Below are 25,367 nucleotides of genomic sequence, written 5' to 3'. Positions count from 1 at the left end.
CCTCTTTCCTCCCATTTGGGAACTGTGATGGAATGAAGTGAAAATGCATCCTCCCTTCTTCTCGCTCTCTGTTTAGCCGTGAACCCATTCCCTTCATGTCCCACTCTGCTGGAGGGTGCGAGATGAATGCCTCCTCCCAAATGTCTCCACAAAGAACACGGCTGATGCACATTGAACTGACAGTTAACAGCTTCAGCCACAAGCCAAACAGTGACTGAAATCATTATGGTAATTACCAGCAGACTATTTATAATCCTTCAATTTTGTCATCATCCCACGCTGATCTCTGGACTGTCTTGAATGTGTATGTTATGCTGAAGATAAAACAGTTTACCAGCAAGTGTGAGGCCACTGGGATGAAGGTCAGCGCTTCCAAGTCCTACCATGAGCAAAAGATGATGCCCTTATCGTCTAGCAGCTTTTCCACGCCACAACTATCTTGTGACTCGACCTAGCTCCTTCATGTCCTTTTGCCTGGAATCTCCATCTTTAGACCATCTTCCTGGTCACTACCATAGATCATCTGAGCATCTTCACTTCTACTTCCAACTCTGCTTCTTTTCTTTGGTGTCTCAAAACCATTTGTCTTGGCAGATCTCATTACTGTGTTGCAAAGCTTCTCTTTTTCTTTGGCAGCTACTCTTCAGACACAGTCATCTCCAGCCTTTCCATCTCTACATTTTCTGCAGAAAGCTTTTGAAAAATCAAAATCTCATGTGATCCAGATTTTCTAGAGCACTGGTGTCTTAAATAATGAGGCGGGTAAGGTGTCTTGCCCGAGGACACCACCATAACAGCTGGGATAGAGTGGGATTTGAACCACCAACCTTGATATTATTGGAGGACCAAGCTCAACCACCTGAGACTCTGTTGCCCAAATGTACAGCAGCTGGAGCATCTACAGAGGTGGTCGCAGTCGTGAAACTGTCTGTCTCAGTGCAGCGCAAGCTAAGTGGACGTTTGTAGATGGTGTATTTAGTGAGGAATCTGGCCATGACAGACAAAAGGATGTCAAACGCAGCCCTCATGTTGACTCCGTCCACATTTCAGGCCTCTCTGATTCCACCCTCCGCTCTCTACGGAGGCAAATCAAGTGATTGGTGGCGCAATCTGAGGCGAGGACGCCCACTGACATTTGGCATCTTCTCTGGTGCGTGTCCGCGGGTGTCAGCGCTCTCTGTGTGCGTCACGTGTGAGACAGGATGCATGACAGCAAGGTAGCACAGCCTATCCTGGAGGAGGGGGTGGCTGTTGGCAGCTCAGTGGGAAAAGGCGGAGGTGGTTGGGCTCTCTGTCAGCTCCCTCTAATGACTGGTGACGCGTCGACGCCGGACCACTGTCAGACATGCCACACTCTTCACGCACACTCCAGCCCAGTGCTGCTGCGGAGTTGTGATCGCCGGCTGCCTGCTATGATAGAAGCACACAACAGTCCCCTGAAACATAAATCACAACGTCAATGGCCTCCCCACAGCACACGAGACGCTCGGAATTAGTGTGGTTCCTGGACATATTTCCTCCTGCTCCGTGATCTACAGGAATCAGTTCATCACCAAACCAGCTGGACGTAACCCGCTCTTCTTTGTGCTCGCTCACCGTGGAAGCGGAACTCATTACCGTGGACGCTGGCATGGCTGTGGGCAAGACTCACTGGTTGACATGGGTGTGTGTGTGTGTATGCATGTGCATTTGGGAGTGTGTACGTTTATGCATGCACATTAATATTGATGGGGTGACACTGAGAGGTTGGTATTTTTAGACGTCATATTTCTTGACGTGCAACCTCCTGAAGCTGTGTCAAATTGCACAGGATCCCCCCCCACCCACCCCCCCCCCCCCACCCCCACCCCTCCGTCCAGATATTCCTGTGTATCTTAAGGTAAAAAAGAACGAAACAAGCCGGCAGGATCGACAGGACGATGAGAGAAAGGGAGCACCCGCACACTGACAGAGTGAATAATTGATGGAGTGGAATGGCGTCCCGAAGCAAATCTTGATGCTTTGAGCACATCACCTGTTTCCACCAACTGTTCCAGGCGAGCAGACACTTGTACTGACGCCATGTTGCTAAACACCACCAATTAAACACATGATGAACCACGGGGAGGTGAGGCGCTTCGATTGTAGAAATATAGGCCTCAAAGGAAACGACGGGACAAAAGTGGGCTCGTGGAGACCTGCGTCAAATGACATCTAAGGACTCTCATCGTCTGTTTTCGTGTTGAAATGACAATTTGGAGGAATAAATGATGGAGTACCGGCTCCTCCTTATCCCTGTTAAGTGAGCTAGTCAAGCTAGTCCCAGAGCATCCTGAAATCCTCTTAAGCAGGCTACTGAGTCATGCCACAAGCAACCACACAAGGCTGAAGAAAGACATTGTGCTCTGGTTTCCTTCCAAGTGAAGAAACGGTTCCCTAAATTGAGCCTTTCAGAAGCAGTTGAATACATCGGCAGAGGATAAGTAGAGTAATATCTTGAAGACTTTGTTCCCTTCCTTTCCACCTGATACCCTCAGCTCGGGAAGCACTCAGACAGCAACATACACCTTCCAAACAAGTCAGGTAAACAACATCTTTCCACCGTCCTCTGATCCGTCGCACTCACCCGAGGGCGTCTTCTGTCAGACCACCTGGGGTCTTTGTCAGCGTTGCCCTCGCTCTTTGTGCTTTGCCACAATGCTTACTTTTTTCTTTCCTTGAAAAGTTTTCTACAAGCATTTCTTTATTTTGGTGGACAGTTCCGTAAGGATGGGCCTCAAAAGAAAGTGTCCGACCTGTTTGGACATATTTAGATGGGCCCTTCAACCTGATGCCGTTGTGTTGCGTGAGAGAGCGCGGCAGTGGCACTGAATAATAGGTCGATAAGGAATGAAAAGATGGTTTCTCTTCCATCCTGTCCCTGAGCTCTAACCTTACATTAATGAGGACACGGCTCAGGGTCAGAGACGCAGCGGAACAGAGCAGGCAGGTATTGCAAAAGGGTGAAGTGAGAGGATGCGTCCGTGCAGAGTACCATGTCGTCCAGTTCGGACACTCACTCACCTGTGTTGTCCTTCAACAGGCACTTCTTGTTCAAGACATCATCAGGAACCACCCCGCTCTTCAGTAGCTCCTCCCCTGGATACCCTCTGACGTCGGGAACCGTCTACTCTCCGCCCCCTCGTCTCTTACCGCGAAACACCTTCTCCCGCTCTGCCTTCAAACTAAAAAAGCCGTCCAAGTACTGCAGCTGGAAGTGTGCGGCGGTGACGGCCATCGCCGCTGCCGCCCTGCTGGCCGTCCTCTTGTCCTACTTCATCGGTGAGTACACCGTGAGCATGCTTTATAAATATTGTCGCTGTACTTTCTTTTCTTTTTTTTTTACTTAGATGAGGAGCTTACTGATCAGTGGATGGAATCAATGCATATGTGATTATTCTTTTTTTGCTGTTTAACCCTTTACTTATCATCCAGTTGCCACATACAAGATGTGAGATTTCAAATCGTTGTATCTCCCGTTCAAACACCGTCTGAAAGCGGAGAGCCGCGGCTTCGTCCTCATATAACTGGCTGCATGGTGGACCCCAGTGAGGGCCGCTCATATGTGACCGTTACGTAGGCTTCTCAGCACAATACACCTCCCCGCCCCACCCAAAAAAGAAGCAGAAAACGAAAGCTTCCCAATGATGTATGGCATGCGGATACTTGGTGACGGCAAAAATTCCCGTAAGGCCCAAAGCTGCAGCGATGCATTCACAGATGGGAGCGGTGTTGGAGCGGGTTGCAGGGCAAGTTTGTAAGTGTAAAAGGAGTTGGAAAATCATTTCATTTCGGTTAGAAGGATGGTGTTGTTTTTGAGTAGATCCACTCTAAGATATGATGCGGGTAGTTTCAAGAGTGAGGAGGCCACACGGGCAGCGGAGTCCAACCACACCAGCTAAAAACTGAAACCTATAATCTTGGAGGCACACGGTGGTGTAGCGGTTAGCACTTCCAGCTCACAGAAGGTTCAGTTCCAGCTTGGAGCAGTGTGAAGTTTGTACATTTGTGGGTTTACCCCAAGCACTCCGGTTTCCTCCTAAAAACATACTGGCTATGTATAGGCCCAGCCCTCCACCGCCCCCATAAGGGAGTAAGCGGCACCAAATAAATGAACTTCTTTTGGAAGCAGAGACAAAATCGCCTACTCAGCACATTTTTTAAACAATTCTCCTGCCACAATCTTAAAATAAACCTAGAGCACCTGTATAGAACAATAAAGGGGTTAAAAAAACCCAGAGAGATCCTTCCTATAAGGGAAATGGACATATTTCTGAGGCATAAGGGGAACATATATTTTAGTTACTCAGCATGTGCTTGCGAGTGCCAGTTACACAAAGCTAATGCTTTGGGTCCAGTAGCTAGCACGCACACACACACACGTTTGACCGTGTCACAACCCTTTCCCAGCCTCTCACCCTGAACCTAACCATCCAAAACAAATGGCTAACCAGGACTCTGAGCCAACCTTCATCATGATGACCCAGTCACTCTGATGTCTTCATCCTCAAGGCTTGGATTTGTGGGGTCCAGCCACGTGCTGCCCACATTGGCATCAGGTCCTCACAAGGATAGTGTTTTGCCAAGCATTAGTCCCCACAAGTGAGGATCAACCAGGCGCGCACACACACACACAACATACCTCCTCAAACTAAATGAATTTCAAATGCATTTCACCACGATATGGAAATGACGGCTGCTAACAGCGTATTATCAAGTGGCTCATTAAGTAAAGGTCTTATTGAATACACCAACTAAGCATCTTGTTGATGCACGAGTCACGTTTCCACCACTGGCCTGCGTAAGTCTCTCTCGTCCTGCTGACATGCAGGGTATTGGCCTCCCTCCTCATTAAACGCTCCCATCTTGTCTTGTGTTTCATGTGAAGGCTGGTACAGCAGCAGTACTTCTGCCCAACACTGTGTGATGCACGCCTGCGCGCCATCAAAACGTTCTTGAGCGGCGCGTGGAGACATGAGAGCGGGATGTTGTGGAAAACACTTTTACAAATAAAAACAGGGCAGCTCGTCGAGTCTCTGTCACCGCTGTCAAACTGGAGCTCAGCAGGAGTCCTGGCCCGCGCTCGGCATCAGTAAACAATCAGACGGGAAGATACATAAACTGCGGCATATCGGGGATGTTTTGGTGTGCAGGAAATCTTCATACGCCCAGCAGGGTGGCGGATGTTTTCCACTGATCTGAAGGTGTATAGGCAGATGCTCCGGAGAGAGCACTTACAGGATATGTCATGGCCAAGTCTTTGCAAAGACAAAGGTGTTTGTTCCATTCCTGGTTCACCCTTTCACACCCAGGCCACCAGCGCTCTATGTGACAAGCATGTGTGTGTGTGTGTGTGTGTGTGTGTGTGTGTGTGGACATGTATGAGGAGACAGAAGTGTCACTGAGCCCTTGATTGGTCTCTCACCCAGGAGACCACAGTCAACAGATGGGAACTTAGCGAACAGTGGCATCAGCAGAATAAACAATTCCCCCATCAACAGAACATCATTTATTTATGTTAGCTTCAATAATGCATCTACAGCACACCTATATTTATCTCTACGGAATGCATTTGAGTCAGTGTACGTCATGAAGCAGCAAACTCGAGGCCCGTGGGCTGAATCGAGCCCGCAGAGTGAAGAGTCATGGCCCGCGGCAGGTTTTCATCTTGGTTGTCGTCTCGCCACTCAAACCCCTTAAATGACCGCAACAGGTGACAGTCTCACCGTGCAAGGGCGCACGCCAGTTAAGGAATTGACGCAGACACGGAGTCATAAAACGCACACTGCTGTTGGAACAAGCCGTTTTCTGTCATGCTAATGCCGCTGCAGATCATGTGAGGGAACTGCCAAGTGGCTCATTAACTAAATGTCACATTCAAATACATACCAAGCAAGGAAGTGTTTGTTAATGCCATATTCAAATGGCGACTGCAGCATTTGTCTTGTAGGCTTGAGCGCCTACTCGCATGCTGGTTATATAAGACGCCTTTATTTAATGGCCGCGTGTCATTTCAGGGGAGGAAACACAACATTTGCTTCACTTAGACGATGGTATAGTCGATATTTCGCTTGACCTCGCGCGTCACTTTCAAATGAGATATTCAACAGCAGAAGAGTCTTTCTGCGAGTGCATGTGTCGGTGGGAGGGATGTGTGCGTCCCCTCTGGGTGCCCTTGAGTGTGTGTGTTGTGTGTCCTTCAGAGGAGATCAAGGCCCTTTGCCTAGGGCACAGAGACAGATCCTTCCTCTCCCGAGTCACCCCCGGTCATTCTGTGCCGGTCCGCCACATATGGCACCGTTGAAACTGGCCGGGCCGAGGAGCCTGCGCCACCAGGGCCACAAAGTTCATTACACCTTGCAGATGCTCGCTGGTTGGGATGTGGAGACGCGGGGACAAAATGACAGAGTGTGCATGGTTCTGAAGGGCAAAATAAACATTTGCTTCGACTTTATCACCAGAAGCTGATGGAGATGGATTTAATTAGTCACGTAAGACACAAATGTTGCATTTGGCCCTGTTCATGTTTGAGTCTGCAGACAGGTCATAAAGAAAATGACTTTTTATGATAGTGCTGACCACATAAGGCAACACATTGGTCGTCATCAGTTTATGTTGCTCTTTTTATTCGTCCATGAAAACAAGTATTTTATAGTTGTACTCATGTTTAATGGTCACAAATTCTCCATCACCCAATAAAAATGGGTTTGAAAAAATCATTTTCTGAAATGTCAAATAATATATGTAAAATTAATAATATAAAACACATTTAAAAAAATGACAAATAATTTGTGAATTGTAACAATAAGAGTAAAAGTCATGAAGAGTATGATGTCGTTCAATGTGATTTGTGTCATTAACTTCCTGTGTTTGTGGGAAATATTTGCCAAACAGTCACGTATAAATGTTCAAAAGACGCTTGGCTTGATAATAACGCACCGCCACAATCCCTTCCTGTCAAATGTTCTCACGGTCTGCAGTTTATTAACCTCTACAAAAGCAGAGCGAATGCTTTTCTGCTGTAATGTGTTTTGCTTACTGCGCTGTCCCCTTTTATCTGCTGTTAGGAAAATGTTTTGGCTTTGGTGTTTCGTCTGTGCTGAAGAGAGCCGTCGCAGCGCCGCCAAGCCCGAAACCCTTGTGTTTACCTTGCTTTTGTAGCGTTTATGGTGCAGCGAGTTTCAGCCGCCGCTCATTTTGCACCGTGTTTTTACAAGTCTGAGAGGGAGAGACTTGGCTGGGGAGGTTGTGCGGAGCACCCAGAGCTATGCAGCGTGAACAGGAGCCCTCTGAGGCGTCCACCCAGGAGCCTTCTCATAAATTACACCGGGACACATGTGCCTGAGCAGCACTTCTCCTCTGCTGTGTGGGTGAGCTATCACTGTGGTCCTGATTGTGTTGTTGTGATTGCTTTCATTTTTCTTCAACCAACAATGTGACACGAAGACGCGTGGCGCGTCCGAGACTCTCTTCCAGTCTCACTCTCCATTGTCTCTGCAGCCACAGGGATAATAAACACACACAAACAAAGGCGTATGAGGCGGATTGTTACGCATGGCTGTGTCAGTCGAGTGAACGTGTTTGGTAGTACTTTTTGGTGTGAAACCCATCGGCACAGAGGACAGAGGCACATGTGAAGGTATGACTGAACGGATGACGGGAGGAGGATAAACGAGAATGCTTGTTCTTCATTCCCCCGGCATCTTGTTTGCTTGCTCCGCATGGAGCACCGGAGCCAAAGGAGAGGAGGTTGCTAGGATACAGGTGAACGGTTGGCATAAAGGAGAGGAGACAGGTCTGTTACTGTGAGCAGCAACCTGGAGAGAGTCAGATAGAGGAATTGAGAGGGAACGGGGAGATGGGTGGAATGGAGTTGGAGCCGAGAGGGCAGAGGGGAAGAGGGGAGATGCGTCACTGTCAACGTGTAGACGGGACATAAAGGGGAGAGGAAAGGAGGATAGATGACTGGAGAGACACCAGAGAGAAGGGCGGAGGCTGATATGTCACTGTCTGCATCAGGAGATATAAGGGGGAGCGATGGGGGCTAAAAACGGAAGTGTTTGGAGAGTCGCTGAGGGATGGCAGCAGAATTAGGCCAGAAGAAGTGTGACCTCTGGCAGGGGAAATATTGATAACTAATGGCTTCTAATTGATCTGAATGAGTGGACTGGAGAGGTGGGTGGATGGTCGGAAGATTGATGTGTCCATCCTCCAGGTCCAGGCTTTTATTTCCTCTGGCACTTTCCCATCCAATCCCTTACTAAGTGAAATGTGTTCTTCGAATCTGCTCCACTGATAGAACTTTCCAGGAGAGTTGCAGCGGTCGGTCCCGAGACAACACGAGAGGCACAACAAGAATGGAGTACACAAGCCAAGGTTGCCGCAAGGATGGAGCAGCAATAACCCCATTCCAGCCCCCCCCCATAAAAAACAACAACAAAAAAATATGTTACGGAACGCAGCCAATAGAGACGCAATAGAGAAACAATGAATCAGGGGGCAAAGTTTTGACATATACTGAATTGGTGACAGTAAAAACATTATTCGTGAGAAGTAAATCTCTCTCCAATCTGCAGCGGCCCGTCTCTTCCTATGTGCGCACTTTGTGTTCTATGAGCTTCAGTTATCATGAAGTTTCTTTAGGGGAAACCACGGCGAATACCATCACGTTCAAGTCCAACTGCGTGATGCGCTGTTTGTTACGATGCTGATCATGTGAGATTTCATCCTTAAAAACTAGTCACCAGGAAGTTTGTTTTTTTTTACTGTGTGCTCGAGTTAGTCTATTGCTAGTTGTGCAGTAGTGCTGAGATGCCCGTGCTGTTTGGCAACAGGAGTATAGTGAACTATACTATAGTATAGTATATTGCTTGCTAAGCCCGGGGAGAGCGCTACCTGCAAAAGATCGCAAATTTTATCTGTAAAATTCCGACAGATGAAAACCGTCAGTGACTGTTGTACTGACTCGGGATTGATGCCATTGTAAATGGGACTAGTAAATGACAGTTCTGAAGCCTTCCCAAATCTCTGAATTTAATCATCTGACAGAGAGGCAGAAACACCTCAATCCCTTCGGGCGGTTGTCGAATACACCCTCCTCTGCTGGCTCAGATAATAAAGCAGAATATTCTTTTCCTATACGGATTCATCTTGATCAGTGTGCTTCTTCTCAATCACAGAGTCGCGCTCCTGTTTGCCGACACTATTATGATCCTCACACTCCAAAACAGTGTGCCCTTGACAGCTCTCAGTAAATTTGCTAGCAGGCGCCGGTGTCACCTTTGCAGGGGTGTAACATCTAAACGCGTCCTCCATGGTTGGATGTACCACACACAGTGTTGCTCTCCACATGTCATCGCTGATGAATAGGAACACACACACACACACACACACAACATTTCTACTCTCCGCTCTCTTGATTAAACACAAGCACACACGCGCTGTCGTCGAGTGTGACCTTCATGCCTCACAGCCGAGCTCTTACTATCCATCAGTGCTCGGTTGCTATTCCGGACTGATCACAATCGCTTACTACACCTTCATAACAGCTCCACTGTGTCGGTCCTGCCAAGGAAAAAAATGCCACTCCGTGACACATCTGAAGAGTGACTCATCTGTTTTGTTTTGGGTGTTGTTGTTTTTTTTTGCAATTCTGTCACACCTACAGTGACCATCTCTCCCGGAACAACTAGCATGATGTGCCTGAGAGAAGTTTCAATTTGATTCAGGAAGTCAGGTGAAAAGTTTGTCGTATCAGGGCCAGTAATTTTGAGTGCTTTCCAAACCCTTGACCCCGAGATCCCCCTTCACTCCGCATGTGACTTCCCTTCTGCTGGTCCAAGGTAGAACAGCTAGAGGTCAGGATGCGCTGCTCGTGCCATGTGCCCATACATACGTGTGTGTGTGTGTGTGGAAGTGAAGTGGGTTTGGACATATGGTGATGCAGGAACCTGGGCATAAGGATCAGACGTGGCGCGGGCGTCCAGAGCAGCAGGCCCTGTCGCACTGATAAAGGTTAGCATCTTTGCTCGCTCTGCCAGTCCAAGAAAGAGGCAGGACATGGCCAGGACCATCTGCACCTGAGGGATAAACGCTCACCTCTTCTGCATTGGTCAAGTAATACAAAGCAGATACACACTCTCTGTGACAGCACGGATGGTGACATCAATGTTTACCGTGCGAACCGGCGAAACAACCAAAATCATCTGTGACTTCCAGTAGATTACAAGTGAAATGTATGTTCACGCAATTAGCTATGTTTTTAACCCAACATGGTGCGCCACTATCCACGGGCGGCGCTATTAGACATTAATATTCAAGGTTTGAACACATGCAAAGACAGTCGTTTCATGTTGGCGCTGACTGTTTCATGCTCCATTTTTGCTTAAATAGTTTCCTTTTTTTTTCCATGACATGAGGTTGGAGGATTTGCTGTGACCTTTATTTGTCCTGCAAGTGCTGATAACGGTTGGACGGTGCGCACATCACCACCTCCAACTCATGAGAGCAGGAGTTGGAGTGCAGAATGTTGTTCCCGGGTGAGGTGAAAAGGGAGCGGGAGACTGGGAAACGGATTGAGGTGGTGACACTGTTCCGGTGTGTGAGAGCTGAGGCAGTGGATTTACCGGTCAATCTACGTGCTAACCCTCACAATGGTGACAGAATTGGGGAGACAAGCGGTTGAATTGACCTTTCCTAGCCTGAGGATCAGGAGCACCAGCATCTGGGAGAAGCTCAAAGTAGAGCCGGCCCTGCTCTGGGTTAAGAGGAGCCGGGTGAGGTGGTTTAGCCGTCTGGTGAGGCTGCCAGCGTGTCAGTTTGGGAGGAGGCCACAGGGCAGACCCAGGAGCTGGCCTGGGAACGTCTCGGAATCTTCCCGGAGCTTTGGCGTGGCAAACCATAACCCACATAACTGAGCTGCAGAATAGCGCGTTCATCAGTCTGTTGAGGTTTGGGTAACTTTTATGAGCAAGTGACAAATGGTGGTGTTACTGGCGTGATGCTAACATGTTTATTAATGACTCGCCAATGCCGGTGTTGGTCAGTGCCAGCAGTCTCATCTTAATTTATTCATTAATTGCGAGTCTTATCTTGGAGTCCAATTAGTCTGTTTGTTGTTTCCCTAGTTATTGTGCGGGGGAGATCTTCTTCCCTCTTAAATTCACCGTCTTCCTCCCTCACTCTGTCTCTCTCCGACTGTGATCTGTGATAAGATACCATAGTTCCTCATATCCTGTTTCTAATACAGATCGATGACTAGGAAAAGGGCCGAGGTAGGAAGCGGCGAGATGAAGCACAGTGGGTTGATGTGGAAAAGAGAAGGTGGAGGTGTGGAGTGCGCGGATGGGGGGGGTGAGAGCGGAGATATCTGAAGAGGAAATGAGGATTCAGAGAGGAGGACATCACTCCGATTCACATCGCTTCTCATTCAGCCGTCACACGCGCACACGCAGACACACACACACAGCTGGCCCTCACAGTGTTTCAGTGCCAATGAGGAAGCTATTTCTGCTGCGTGATGGAGTGAGTTGCAGCGTCTCACTGCCAGACTGCAGGTAGGAGCTGTGAGCAACTCGCATAACCTTTTGTGTTGCAGTCAATTTCAGTTTGGTTGCATCAGCTGGGTGAGTAGGTCCCGTCGGGGGTTGCCATGTGTATTACCGCACGCACGCACACGCTGGTGCCCGTTGTTGTTACTTTCTAGTTTCAGCACGTTGCAGACACACATGCCCTCAGAAGCAGCAGACTAAGCGTCTATGACAGTGTGACCTGCCCCCCCACCCCACCCCCCCGGCCCCTGGCTGGAGACAAGCAACTTCCCCATCCCTCAGTCTGTGACTCTAAGTGATCCCAGCATGCTACTACTTTCAAACTTTGCTGGAGTAGATGGCTGCTTTATTTACAGACCCCAGAAGGGCATATTATGTGGTGGATCCAAGGAAATATTCCAAATGGATATTATAGACCGCAGGCGACGCGCTCGGCCACGTCCGTTCAATATGAGCTCTGCACCTGTGGCCCGATGAAGAAATAACTGTTTTGATACAGTGGAGGGGGAAAAAAAAAGAAAAACGTTCTTCACTGCAAACTGTGTGATTTCCATCACAGACACATTCAGTCGCAGGCTCGATGGCTGCAAAATCTACTGAGCGAAAAACCTCTGTTATGGCCAAATACAACTGCATCAGAGATGAACACTGGACTTTTGTAATGATTCTTGGGAGAGGATCAGGGCCCGGGAAGTAAAAAAAATGGCAGAATACTGCCATGAAAGTGAGGATTCCCACCTTAAAAACACAATTCGGATTTGAAAGTGAGATCTTTAATCTCAGAATTCTCACTTGAATCACAGAATTAGAACTTAAAGTTTAAAGTCAGAAGTGAGAATTCTGAGTCAGAATTTGCAACTTAAAGTCTTCTCACTTTTAACTCTGAGAATTAAGTCTCACTCTAAAGTCAGAATTTGCAGGTCTTCTCACTTTTAAGAGTTCTGACTTTTTTCTGACTTTAAGTCGCTTGAGTCAGAATTCTGAGATGAAAGTCAGAATTTTCATGTTGAAGTCACTTTAAAGTCTCACTTTTAAGTCTGAGATTAAAGTCTGACTGGCCCTACTCCTCTTCTGTAACATGAACATGTCAACAGTTGCAGCTTCTCCTCCATCAGTGGGAGTTTAGGGCAGCTCTGTGACGGATATCACAGTGTCAGAACTATAGCTAACTGTCACTCCATTATCGCCCGCCGTTATTAAGGACATAGATCATGATTCAGTGATGCTGCCGGTGATTCATTTGCCTTCACTTGGAGTCGTGATCGTCCATCTCCTACACGAGCCTACCTAACCCCTTCTCCGTTGACTCCTTGTCTCTCCGTTGAGACGGTGCCTGAAGTCCCGCCGCCTGCCCGTGGGTGCGTCCGCCTCAGAGCGTGAGTTATGGTTGCTAGGAACAGCGTCAGGGAAATGCGTCTTGGACCAATTAGCAAGCACAGCAATCATTGTGGGCTGTTCTCAGCAACAATTACGGCCCTAATCGAGGTCAGAGTTGTTAATGTAGTGGTGAAGTAGAACAGTTGATGCACATTCATCAGGAGGAGAGCAGTGTGTGAGCGAGTGGGAGTCCGGCGCTCATACGTCAACGTCGCGGCGTCATTTCTGTTGCATTGCGAGTCATTCCCTGTGAGAACACACAAAAGGGCGTCTTGTGTCTTCGGTACCACGAGAGGCCGTGCCGGCGTTCAGCGGGAGATTAACTGGATCAGGTCAGGTTCAGACAAAAACATGAGACGAGAGAGACTCGCCCAGCTCCTGCAAGGAATTTCAGCCAGCAGAATGATGAGGAATCAATGTTGTTGCGAGCCACAGAGTCACCTCCCTCCAAATCTCTTGGTTTTTTTTCAAAGGCTCTTCTGCTTTGTTTCTGCTTTTTTATGTTGATTTGTTGCAACTTAGGGGGCGCTCACACTCAGTCAGTCTGAACACTGCGACTTCATGAGTCTGCTGGCTCGTACCTAGAAGACCAGACTGGGATTCCAGACGGAGCTTCCTTTCATCACTCGTTGTAACTATTTATGCCAGAAATGGATTTATTTAGGCTTATTAAAGACTCATGAGTCACTCGAAGACAGATAGCAACTTAATCTTTGAAAGATGAAAATGATGAGGCGCAGTGCGCCACAATGATGTGTGATGGAGTACTGCGGCTTAGTTGAATAAGGGGGCGCCATTGTTCTGGCTTACCCGCGCCAGGAAGGTCTTCACCATTCTCTGCCACAGAAGGTGTCGGGAGCAGGATGCAAATGACTTTCATTCAAAGTATGAGCAAACACTTGCGGAAGAAGGTGAATAGCAACCACATCGCACGACGTGATAGAATGTAATGGCAGGATTTAATAAAGGCTTTCATGCACAGACAGATCCGGATATGGACGGATCCTTCTGTCCGTGCACTGCCTTCAATTCCTCCGTATATGGATACGAGCCGAACGTGGCAGTACCACTGGACACCATGGGGGGCAGCGTTACTCCCCAATACGTGGCTCTAGTGAGAGAGGAAGAAGACATGACACTGGTGGAAACTCTCCGTCCTCCAGTGGCCATATATTTAACCAACCACCGCCTCCTGCAGCGCTGCCTCCGTTTCCTCTTTTGCGCAAGAGCTACATGATCAATACTGACTCCATAGCCATGTTATTTTTGCACCTCCAGCGCCCCCTGGTGGATATATTGGTATACAGCAAAATAAAAATAATCCCACCTCAACGCGTATGATCAGCGACTGTAACGTTGCATTTTCATTCATAAAGGGAGCACAGATGGGCCTTTAGGTGCTGTATGTTCATCCCACCACAGGTCCGCGCCAAATACCGTCAGTAGTGGGATTCTTATGAAGGACTCAACGAAAGCAGATGAATGGATGGAAAAATTTAAGATGAAATTTTGTTGCGTTGGATGTTTTGGGGTGGCGGTTTTTCCCATAGAAATGTGTGACAAATGGTGTCAGAAGTTGGATGGTTTGGTGAGGTGATTTGAGCCACTTGACATGTGTAGTGTAAGGTACGCTTTGACAACCGTTACAATGACTTTGGCACAAGTATTCACCGTTCGTGGGGACCATAATTCTCAGTTGCTAAACGCGTTACAATCCAACGCCGTATTGGAATTCAAACAATAAAACCAAATTCACGTCAAATATAATGCAAACAACAAGGCAATTGATTATTTTTCTAAACATATATGGGACTTGAAATAAATCTTTCACATAATTTCAGCCTTGTCATGGTCTAAAAACCCTGTCGACCATGACAATACCGGGCACATTTAGTTGGTCTGATAGCCTGGCTGCTTCAAGAAAGCCATTTGCACCCTTTAAACCTGAGATGAATAAATATTTCTCCACACACAAAGTCAGCATTGTATTTCTGTCTGATTGGCCGTGTTGTGCACCACTTACTGTCAGAGCATGAATCATGGCCATCTCTCTTTCTCAACTAGTCAATGAATACAGGACCACTCATCTCTTAAATCTTTCCTCCCTGCTTGCCATCTTCCTCTCCCTTTCTGTTTTCATCCAACAGGACCCATATTCATCTTTGCTCCCCCCCCCCCTCCTCTGCAACATCATCTCCCCGCCTCTTTCTTTCATCCTCAGGGGATTTTATATGTTCTTTAATATTCTCTCTGTTCTCTCTGTCCTCCTGTATTCTCTCTTTTCTGCCCATGTTTGGTGTGCTCTCACGACCGCTGCCCTTTTTTTTCCAGTGATCGACCACCTCATACTTTTCATCTCCTGCGCCCCTCCAGCCAGCCCTCCTTTCTTTTTGTCACAGGATCATGTGTTCTGCTGCCTCAGATGCTGTCTGCTGCAGATGATAGTGGCAAGCACTTTGCCTGTCTGAATAATTCATTGAGATTACATAAAAAAAAAGACCTCATGAAACAACCGATCTATTTTTAATCCCGCTCCTTTGCTTGTTAAACCTGCCGCTGCTGTGATCTTCGGCACGCATGTATGCACAGTCGTGTGTTGGAATGAACATGGGAGTGTTGGCGAGATGGTGCGGCTTGCGAGACACACCGTCGCTCAGGGGGGCTTAATTGGCGTGGCATTTAACAACTCTGTCCCCATACGACTTGAAAATAGTAATGACCACAATTATGACCGAGATAGAAAAGGCCGGCGACGCCTCTGAACACATCGATTTGGGTTAGTGTCGCTGCGGTTCAGAAAGAATTACACCCTTAAGTAGACAAGTGTTTTGTTAAGATGAAGAGAAAACTGTGGAAAGAAAACAATCATGATTTTTTTTTTGTCTTTCAAAGCCTTGAGTCTCCAAGCAGACCTGTTGATGAGGCGCCGCCGCAGTGGAGGAGTCACACTGCCACCTATTGGTCGCCCCGTAAATCAGCTGAGAGTTGATGTGAAGTGTCTCTGGCCAGATACTTCAGCACAAATCCATCTCATTAGATTGACAAGATTATGCCTGTTGCACAGTCAATATTTTGGAAAATGGGAATTTAGATGGAAGCCTCACCTTCATCTTCAGCTGGTCCCAGGAAGGTGTGCGCCTGGCAGCGAGTGGCCGAGCGCGGCCTGCGAGCAGGCGCTGGGCTGGAAGTGAAGCTGGCCCGTCGAGCGGCGGAGCAGCAGCAGCAGCAGCACCGGGCCAATTCGCTCTCCCTCATTACATCCAGATTTCAGCGCAGGCTCACGTGCGCACCAGGCCAGATGTGGGCGATATTTGAATTGGACATTTCAATATGATCCGCCACATTTAAATGGAATGAACTACACCGGATAATTCTGGTGTTTTATTCCTGTCATTTGAGAATATGTATGTTGGTATATTGTGGATATAAAACTTCTATATGAACACTGGAACTGCCCTTACAAGAAAATCATCATGAGGACGTCACTGGAAATAACTGTAAATATAATGCACCACCATGGAATTTTGGAAATGAAAACCTATGAAGGGAACAGAACTTGCAAATGCAAAAATTGTTTCCAAAATAGAGCGGATGAAAAGCATACAAATTAGAAGTAAAAGGCGCAACACAATATCATTTAACAGTTTTAAAAATAAAATTTTAAAAAAATCTAATAAAAATAAATGAATAAAATTTGAAATATATGACGTGATGCTTGAACTGAACTGAAGACTAGCATGCGATATAAACACAGTATAGTAATGAGTGTGTGATGTGTGTGATGCAAAATGAAGGGACTATGAACAAATGTACAAGCAAAAGTGTTGCGTTATGAGGAAAGGGAGTTGAAAAAAAGCTTATTTTGAGAAATGACATAAAAAGATATGGACAAAGATCTCGCTGCCCCGGCAACACGACCCCCGCGTCCACTCCAGACGGTCTAATGTGTTTCAGAAGATGAGCCAGATTGACATTGAATTGTGGCTGCACAATAGTCCAACAATTGTTTCTGTCTTCATCTGATTCAATATATAATCGCTCTATCGACTTCTGCCCCGCGATACCATCTTCCAATGTGCGTGTGTCTGCATGTGTGCATGGATGCATGCCAGCCTTATCTGCAAGCAAGGGACAGGCGGAGATAAGAAGAAAAAGAGGAGTTAAGGAGAAAAGAAGTAGACAAATGAAGGTCATCAGGATGAGAGGGGGAGGGCAAAGAAGCCTGGGGAGGAGGGATGGAAGTGTCTCTGCTGCTCTTCCACTCGCTCTCACCTCTTTTCTCTACTGGACCCCCATGAAAAATAAAAAAAAAGAGCTGACCGAGAGGAGAGGAGAGATAGCCGAGGTGTCAGCGCTTTCCTTTGACTGGGCGGGAGGACACATAAAAACGGCAGAAAACAATAACACAAAGAAGCGATGAGACATCGGAGGGTGAGAATGAGTGTGTCCCGCCAGCAAATCCTCAAGCAATAACCCATATTTTTAGTGTCCAATTTTAACACCCATCCCAGTGTGTATGTTAAGTTTGGACAACTGGAGATGGGATTTGACAAGAGGAAAATTGATTCCCAGGATGAAGGTGCAGGTGTTGTCATGCCGCTGCGTCACAGCCTGGAAGCCGATGAAACTATTGCTATCTACACTCCGAGAGGAATGCAGGCAAAACCTCTTAAGAGCAGACAGTCGTTTTCAATCCCTCACCCAAAACGGACGTTGAAAAACCAGACAGCATCAAACGTTGTTGTATTTTTAATCATTTGAATTCTCCAGTTAAAACAGATTTATGTGTACAGGCTAACAGGAAGTGTGTATTTGATGACTTTCTGATTCGTGTTTTTAGTAGTATGTGCACACATGGGACACCTCAGATCAAAAAAGTACAACTCAATGATTACAATAATTTTATTGCAGTTCAAGTCCAATTGAACTGTGAGCACAAAGTCATCGCCTCCGTCATCCTTTTAGCATTCAGTGAGACCAAGCCGTGTACTTGTACTTGAGCAAGTAAGTCATGACTGAAAGTAGAAATTGCAATTTCAGTCATAGTAGATTTTAAAAAACCCACTATTTTTACAAATACACAAAAATCTAGATACTGATAGTCCGTCATTGATCAGGGTTTGAAGTTGTGGAGGTGCAGACGAGAGAAACTTCACAAAACTTCAGACTCAAGATACTTTATATTGCGGCATATTTCATCTGCAGTCTTGCAACACACCCTCAGTCAGGTGTCAAACTCAAGGTCAACCCTCCTAATAACTTTATGTGGCCTAAAATCCAACAGTAATTCAATGTTCACCCAACACTCAGTCACCGACCAGCCGAGCTTGTGTCTTGACCGATGATCCGTTGCGGGGCGTGTTAGGAGGGGAAGGTACGACGGTAGTATTTTGATAGAACTAAAACCCTTCCTTCAATAAATGGAGTATATATATATATATAGTGTGTTGGAGTTCAGACCCTCTTAGGTGACGCACTTCATCCCCTGATGGTCATTGGACTGAACACAATGGTGCTGAAGACATGACATAAGTGGGTGTGTATGGTTTGAGGTGGCAGATTGTGGCACCAGGAAAACACACCTTCAGACGCGTAGGCATGTGAGTGTGGTTCATGGCTGTGCGTGTGTTGCACGGGGTTGTTTTCCTGCTTCACCAAGCTCTTTCTTGCGGCCACGCTTTGTTGCCAGCTAATTAGGGAAGTGAGACAGGTAGCGTAGGGAGCTGAAATGTTGAGAACAAAAACACCCCGTGCATCAGCAAAGGGCCACGGCGGAGTGTTACTCGCCGTCCTGCTGCTGTTTAGATTGTGCGAGGATGAAAGCCGGGGACGCTGTCAGGTCGACGTATGATGGAGCGATGATCAGACCCTTAATTTGTCTGTTTATACGTGGTGCTTTACTTTCAAGCTGTCACTTTGTTGCGCGGCTCCTGGGTTGATATGCATTAACAGGAAATGAAAGCATAATGACCTAGTTCTCCTGTTTTAAAGCGTGACAGCTGAGACACCGAGGGTTGGACATGTGTACGTCTCGTGCTTGATCAGCTTTCAGGTGGCTGTTTTTCAACTCCAGTCCTGCAGACACACACCGCTGTTTGAGTCATACGTCGCCACGAGCTCTGCTGTCAACACACTCTCTATCCTTCCTGTGTGCAGCCATCAACCTGCTGGGTTTGACATGGCAGCTGAAGCCATCTGACGGCCCCGTGTTAAACAACGGACTGGGAGCCGGTTTGCCTGTCAACAGTGACGTGGCCACGCTGCCTTCAGGAGGCAGAGGTAGGAACTGCAGCTTCTGCTTTTGATGCCATGTTTTAGTCACACAATAAGCCTCACTGTACTTTGAATTTGTGTGGTGTTTCTGAATGTATGTGAGATGAATAATCTCCCCCGTGTTTTGCTTTCACCTTGGAATTAGCGCTTAGCTCCATCGTTAGCACAGACACTTTTAAACTATTGTTTCTGTGTATTTGTTTCCAAACATGCTTTTACCTGGATAATAATGTGTCCCACGTCGCCGGGATGAAACCTGTTTCCATGTTCACTTTCTAATTTCGCAGGAGACGCGGCTTTGTTTGTGTTTTTGACGAATGGCTGCAAACGTGAAACTGTAAAACTCACGCTGTCCTTTCTCCGCCACTTTGAACCGCTTTCACTGCTGCGCCTCATATCAGAGAGAGATTTTGGCTTTGAGTCGAACTGAAACATTTTCATAATTCATGGCGCCGTCCCAGCTCCGCTGCCTGTATGTGCTGTTTAACCACGCCGCTGAGTTATGTCAGAGGACGGTTTCATCTCCGTCAACAGAGCAGTACAAACCAACTGTGCCCCTCCCTCCGTTCTCTCTCTCTCTCTTTTAAGGCCCCCTTGCTGTTTTTTCCATCTATTCTTCATTCATTCGCTCCATCTCTGTGCAACACGCTCAGCATGTACGATAGGTATGTGTGGGCTGCTGTCTGTATTTTGTATTAATGAGAGGACTGTTGTGTTGTTTTCCCCAGCCGCCGAGGCCAGATGATGCTGCTGCTCTTCTTCTCTTTTGTTACTTGGGTTTCCTCACTATTCAGCACACACACACACACGTCTTTTCCTGTCTGGGCTGCAACACGCTTCTCGGGCCCGACTGCCGGATGCAGCGCGCCTGCTACGGCGTCCCCGCTCGGAACGCACATTTCCGTCTCCACTCTCTCATTGTAGCCCCGATACTGTGCTCCGCCGTCTTACAGGCTTTCATCCAATCCAAAGGCATCATGTGGTATTGCATGTGGTTACATCCATTGCACCATTGACAGAGCAAATGGTGCTTGTCCTGTGCCGCTGGATGGCCGTGGATTTGATTAGCTTTATGATTTCCCGTAAGCTGTGATGATGAACTGTTGACTCTGGCGATCAATGCCCATAATCACAGATTATGCAGTTTCTTTTCCCCTCGCGCCAGGTCCCTGGGCCGCTCGGAACAGCAGCATAGACACGGGAAGCATCGAGGTCGGGAGGCGGGTGACCCAGGAGGTTCCGCCGGGAGTGTTCTGGAGAAGCCTTCTTCACCTCAGCCAAGCTCAGTTCCTCAAGTTCAACATATCGCTGGGCAAGGATGCGCTGTTCGGGGTCTATATCCGCAAGGGTCTGCCTCCCTCTCACGCCCAGGTAGCTCCAAACCCAACAGTGTGGATTAATAATCCAGTTAATATGCCAGTTAAATCCTCCACGGGTCAGTGATTGTTGCTATAACTCCTGCATTTGCTGTGAATTTAATCTCAATTTTTGCAGCAGATTTGATCTGAAACGGTATCACAGCGGTTTCAGGGGGACTCCCAAGAAAACACAGTCTCTAATTATAACTGCCGTCACAGCGGTGTTTGAAATTGGACTTATATCTTGGCAGTACGACTACATGGAGCGCTTGGATGGGAAGGAGAAGTGGAGTGTGGTCGAGTCTCCGCGAGAGCGGCGCAGCATCCAGACTGTGGTTCTCAACGAGGCCGTCTTTGTTCAGTACCTGGACGCCGGCGCCTGGCACCTCGCCTTCTACAACGACGGCCGCGAGAGGGAGACCGTCTCCTTCAGCACAAACGTCATGGGTGAGTCTGAGATGTGGAGAAGAAAGCGATCCACCTCATGTGGCCACCAAAATTATCACATGAAGTGCACTTTGATATTCAACCCAAACATGTTTTTCCCAGCAACAAATGCAATATTGCAGTCTTTTTTTTGCTTTAAATTTAAGCATGATTTTAGGGAAGCTCTGAACTGCCATGGAAAGTTATTCTTATTTATGTACAATCTCTTTTGCTCGAGATAATTCTTACCTTTGTATGAGAAAAAAACACATTCACACAAGAAAATTATCGCGATCGTAGAAGAAAAAAACACATTCATACGAGAAAATCACCACGTTCGTATGAGAAAAAGACAAGTTCCTACGAGATCATTATTACGTTGGTACGTTGGATGTGGGATGACGTGGACGGACACGATGGTACTCTGCGCAGCTTCTTGGGAAGCCGCAGGCCAGAAGACCATATTAAGAACCTCCAGGACGACAAAGTAAGTAGACCGTCTGAAACGCATGTCAGTTGCTTCATTTCACACAGTTTGGCCTGTTGGCCGGACTGTCCAACATTTAAACGCTCAGTCCATTGAGAAGAAGGTGCTGTCGGAGCATCAGCTCGGCCGTCTCTGGTCATCCCACATCCAGCGCACACACGTGTTTTTTTCTCGTACAAACATGTTTTGAACGTGATATTACAGAAATAAAAATAACCATTAGCATGGCAGTTCTGCTTTGCTTCATTTGCTTTTAAATTGTAAGTCTACTTAGCATTATTTGCATTTTTGTTGCATTAGCAGTAAATTGAATTAATAGTTTGGCTACAATTTGTAGGCAAAGAAGACAAAGTTTGTTCATTTAGAACTTCAGTCACGTTCAGACTGAAGCTCTGTTAGTCGACATGTTATGATTAATAGTCCGTAGAAATGGTAGAAATTAGTATTAAAGCAGTGTTAGCGCTACGTTAGCTTTTATAGCGTTCCAATCAAGCTTGTGAATAGCAGCCGTCTGTTAAGCTGGATATATTTTACATTTACACTAAGAACGGGAGCTTCACCTTGCCCTGTCAAGATTGTTTGAATGAATAAAAACAGGTGACACAACATTTAGCTGAGCTGAGTGGAGTAAGCCAAATAATTTGGTTGGATTTTTTAGCATGTGTTGATGCTCAGAAAACTGTCGTCTCTGCAGCATATCAGAATGTAAATGTTGTCTTATAAATTTGTGCTTTTGTCGCTTCGATTGTGTCTAGATGACGTGTTTACATCAACCGTCTCTGGGATTAGCTGCCGCTGTATTTGTGTTATGATTACTGTGACGTAGTTTCCAAAGTTCAACCAGTGAACAAACACGCTAAAGGAAAATTGCTACTATCATGTAAATTGGATGTTTTTGGAACCTGGTCCAGCATTTGATTGTTTCAATCATCCTCAAAGTGCTGGCACAAGAGGGATGGTGGCAAGAGGTCAAGTAGATGGAGGCTAGAATCCTTCACTTTCCAAGCTTTCAGCTTTGGGAGAAAGTGGAACGGAAGCTTCAGGCCAGACGTAATGACAGGGGGGAAGCAAAAAGGAGTCGATTGGAGTGAAGGAGGAGGCCTGGAGTGGGGAAGAGGGCATGCGAGTGGAAGCCTTCGGGTTAAGAGCAGACAAGAGGCGACGTTTTCGCAGAGAGGCTATTGTTCATGTATAGCGTCTAAGTTATGATTAATGGACGAGTTTGTCAGGTTATCATTAGTATCCAGTCCGGGCCGTCTCTCGGAAGCAGGAGAGGAGGCAGGGAGAGAGCGAGAAGCCCACGAAACTCAGCCCGAATCTTTCAAACTGCTTTGTAAAAAACACACAGCGATGCAGTATTAATGACCTTGGTGGCTTGGAGTGGGGAGTGAGCATCCAAAATAACAGGATGGAGCTAGAACACGCTTAAAAAGGGAAGAGAGGGGATGTTGGCGCTGTTTCACAGGGAGGCTAACAAAGTGTACAAAGAGCTGGAGCCAGGGTGATGGATGCCTTCTGCCGGGAGAACATCCACAAAACATCCATCCGCTTGCTGTAAGGACATGGAGAGGAGGAATCACAGGATTGTTTACATTTGCGCTAGCTTTAGCCGTCACTAGCAGCGGCTGAGCCCCAACGCTGCCAATGATTTATTCAAATTCTTTGATGGTTTCTCAACGACTGCCCCCCCCACCCTCCCCTTCCTCCCTGTCACACTTTGTTTGCCTCACAGATTCAGTGCAAGAGTGCCCGCGCAATTGCCATGGTAACGGAGAGTGTAATTCGGGCGTGTGCCACTGCTTCCCAGGATTCCACGGCATGGACTGCTCCAAAGGTATTAGCTGATTCCAAATGTGCTTCTCCTGTCGGGCGTCTAATTAGGCACATTCAGACTCCATGAGTCGTGAACGGGGCGGGGGGGGCTTTGGTGAGGTGGCCTTTGGTGGAGCCGCGATGACTGATGACGGATGGCATCTCCCCGAGCTAATGTCTGGCTCACCTGGGACAGACAGCTTTGATGAATAGTTTAGTTACCTCTGCCCGTAATTACTCTTCATGTCAGTGCCACGCTGCAGCCCCTCAACCACTCCATTCACCCTGCCGCCCCGAGAAGCGCTGCTGGGGTGAAGCGGTTATGGAGGTCTTGCCACTTAGAGAATGACTAAAAATGTTTGTAGAAAGGGGCGTCATCTCTCCTCCATCCTGTGCTTCTCCAGCGGCGTGCCCGGTGCTGTGCAGCGGTAACGGCCAGTACGACAAGGGCTCCTGCGTGTGCTACAGCGGCTGGAAAGGACCAGAGTGCGACGTCCCTCTCACGCAGTGCATTGACCCACTTTGCAGCGGACACGGCACCTGCACCGACGGCAACTGCGTGTGCTCCATTGGCTACAAGGGACAGAACTGTGCCGAGGGTAAGTGCTTGGGAAGGGAAAACAACATGCGCTTGGAAAGTGAAGTTGCAGAAAATCTAAACGTGGAGAACCAATGCTGACACGAAAGTCAACTTTCTGCCTTGCATGTTGACAAGGAGACTTTCACTTGAATCAAGTGTTCCCCTACCGCCACTTATCTTGGGATGCCTGGGGTTCGGATCAGGACAGAGGTTGACAGTTGGAAACCGTCTGGTCCAGTGTTGCTATGACTACCCGACACATTGCTCTAATGAGACAGGACAGGACAAGACACAACACGATTCTCCGTCCTCCATATATCTGGCCATATATTTAACGGCCTCACCGACCACCGTCTCCTACAACGCTGTCTCCGTTTCCCCTTTTGTGCAAGAGCTACATGATCACTACATGATCAATGCTTCTTCCGCAGTCGCCATGTTGGTTTGGGGGTTTGTTGTTGTCATACTTTGGGCTGCTCCCTCTGGTGGACATACTCACGTGATCAGCAATGATAACATGGTTTCAAACAGACCGGTACAATTTTGTACATAGAGAGAGCATGACTGGGCCTTAATGCGTCAACATGCAACGTGGACGGCTGACTTCTGCATCACATGGCAACCTCAGTCCCTAAAGCAACTATCAATATGTCACACTTTAAAAGTGACGTAATGTTGGAGTAGAATTTCGCAAGGAACTGTGAAGGCACTCGGCCAAACCGCTCGTTTTCTTGCCAATTTTATTGCCCTACGTGTATAATATCAATACAATTTGCAATGTGCACAGTCGGACAGCAGGTTGCAGTAGCGTCAAAGAGCTCCCAGACAGATATGGCCAGCACCAGTCCAGCAATGAAAATCAATGGGGATGGGGTTTTTTCACGTTCACAAATGCAAATGAACCTCACATTTCCAACCACGTTTTATTTAAACTCATTGTTATGGAGTTATATGAACGGACAGAGGCGCCAGATACATGACCTGATTTGGACATTTTTCTCAAACAAAACTCAACCCTCCATGTGACAACTTGTTCTTGTCAGCTTGTCGATCTAAAGGAATGTATGGGCCTCGCTCCCCGACAGTAGATCATGGCACAATCTCCTGGTGAGCGAGGGTTCGCCCCCTCCACATATCCAGATGAAGTATGATCCCGCAGCCAAAGATATCTGAGCTTTTATTAGGGCCGAGGAATCGCTTCTATTGATCCTTGTTAAGGAGAATCAGCCCGTCACATTCTGGCCATCAGAGAGATAAAAGAGCAGAAGAGAGGGATGAAAGATGGAGAGGCGAGTCGGGCCAGACAGAGGTGAATATGTATGAAAGTGAGGAAGAGAAAATTGGAATGGGAAAGAGAGCGAGGAAGAGACAGTGCCGTGTGCCAAGGGTGAAGATGAAGGGAGGGAGAAGAAAGACAAAGAGAAGAAAAGAGAAGAGTGACGGACAGGAGAAGTCAAGTCAAGTCCAGAGAACAAGGTCAGCATTTT

The 25,367-nt window shown here is 47.3% G+C and overlaps 1 protein-coding gene across 20 annotated transcripts in view; it reads left to right on the top strand.

Moving 5' to 3' along the window:
• The window catches only part of tenm2a (teneurin transmembrane protein 2a), a 252,539-nt gene that overhangs the window by 193,049 nt on the left and 34,123 nt on the right, over nucleotides 1-25,367 (top strand). For 13 of the 20 annotated variants that reach the window (XM_053880001.1, XM_053880007.1, XM_053879994.1 and 10 more), the window contains 6 exons: nucleotides 3,062-3,300; nucleotides 19,101-19,223; nucleotides 20,362-20,588; nucleotides 20,827-21,022; nucleotides 23,221-23,322; nucleotides 23,705-23,899. In XM_053880001.1, coding sequence (XP_053735976.1) covers nucleotides 3,062-3,300; nucleotides 19,101-19,223; nucleotides 20,362-20,588; nucleotides 20,827-21,022; nucleotides 23,221-23,322; nucleotides 23,705-23,899 — 1,082 coding nt within the window. Of the gene's footprint in view, nucleotides 1-3,061; nucleotides 3,301-19,100; nucleotides 19,224-19,249; nucleotides 19,883-20,361; nucleotides 20,589-20,826; nucleotides 21,023-23,220; nucleotides 23,323-23,704; nucleotides 23,900-25,367 lie in introns of those variants that run through there. The other 7 variants (XM_053880005.1, XM_053880004.1, XM_053880010.1 and 4 more) reach the window with 2 other exon arrangements.

The sequence above is a fragment of the Synchiropus splendidus genome, chromosome 11 (genome assembly GCF_027744825.2).
Source record: "Synchiropus splendidus isolate RoL2022-P1 chromosome 11, RoL_Sspl_1.0, whole genome shotgun sequence".
Lineage (NCBI taxonomy): Eukaryota > Metazoa > Chordata > Actinopteri > Syngnathiformes > Callionymidae > Synchiropus > Synchiropus splendidus.
Note: the sequence above shows the minus strand (reverse complement) of the source record. Positions and strands in the feature narration are given on the sequence as shown.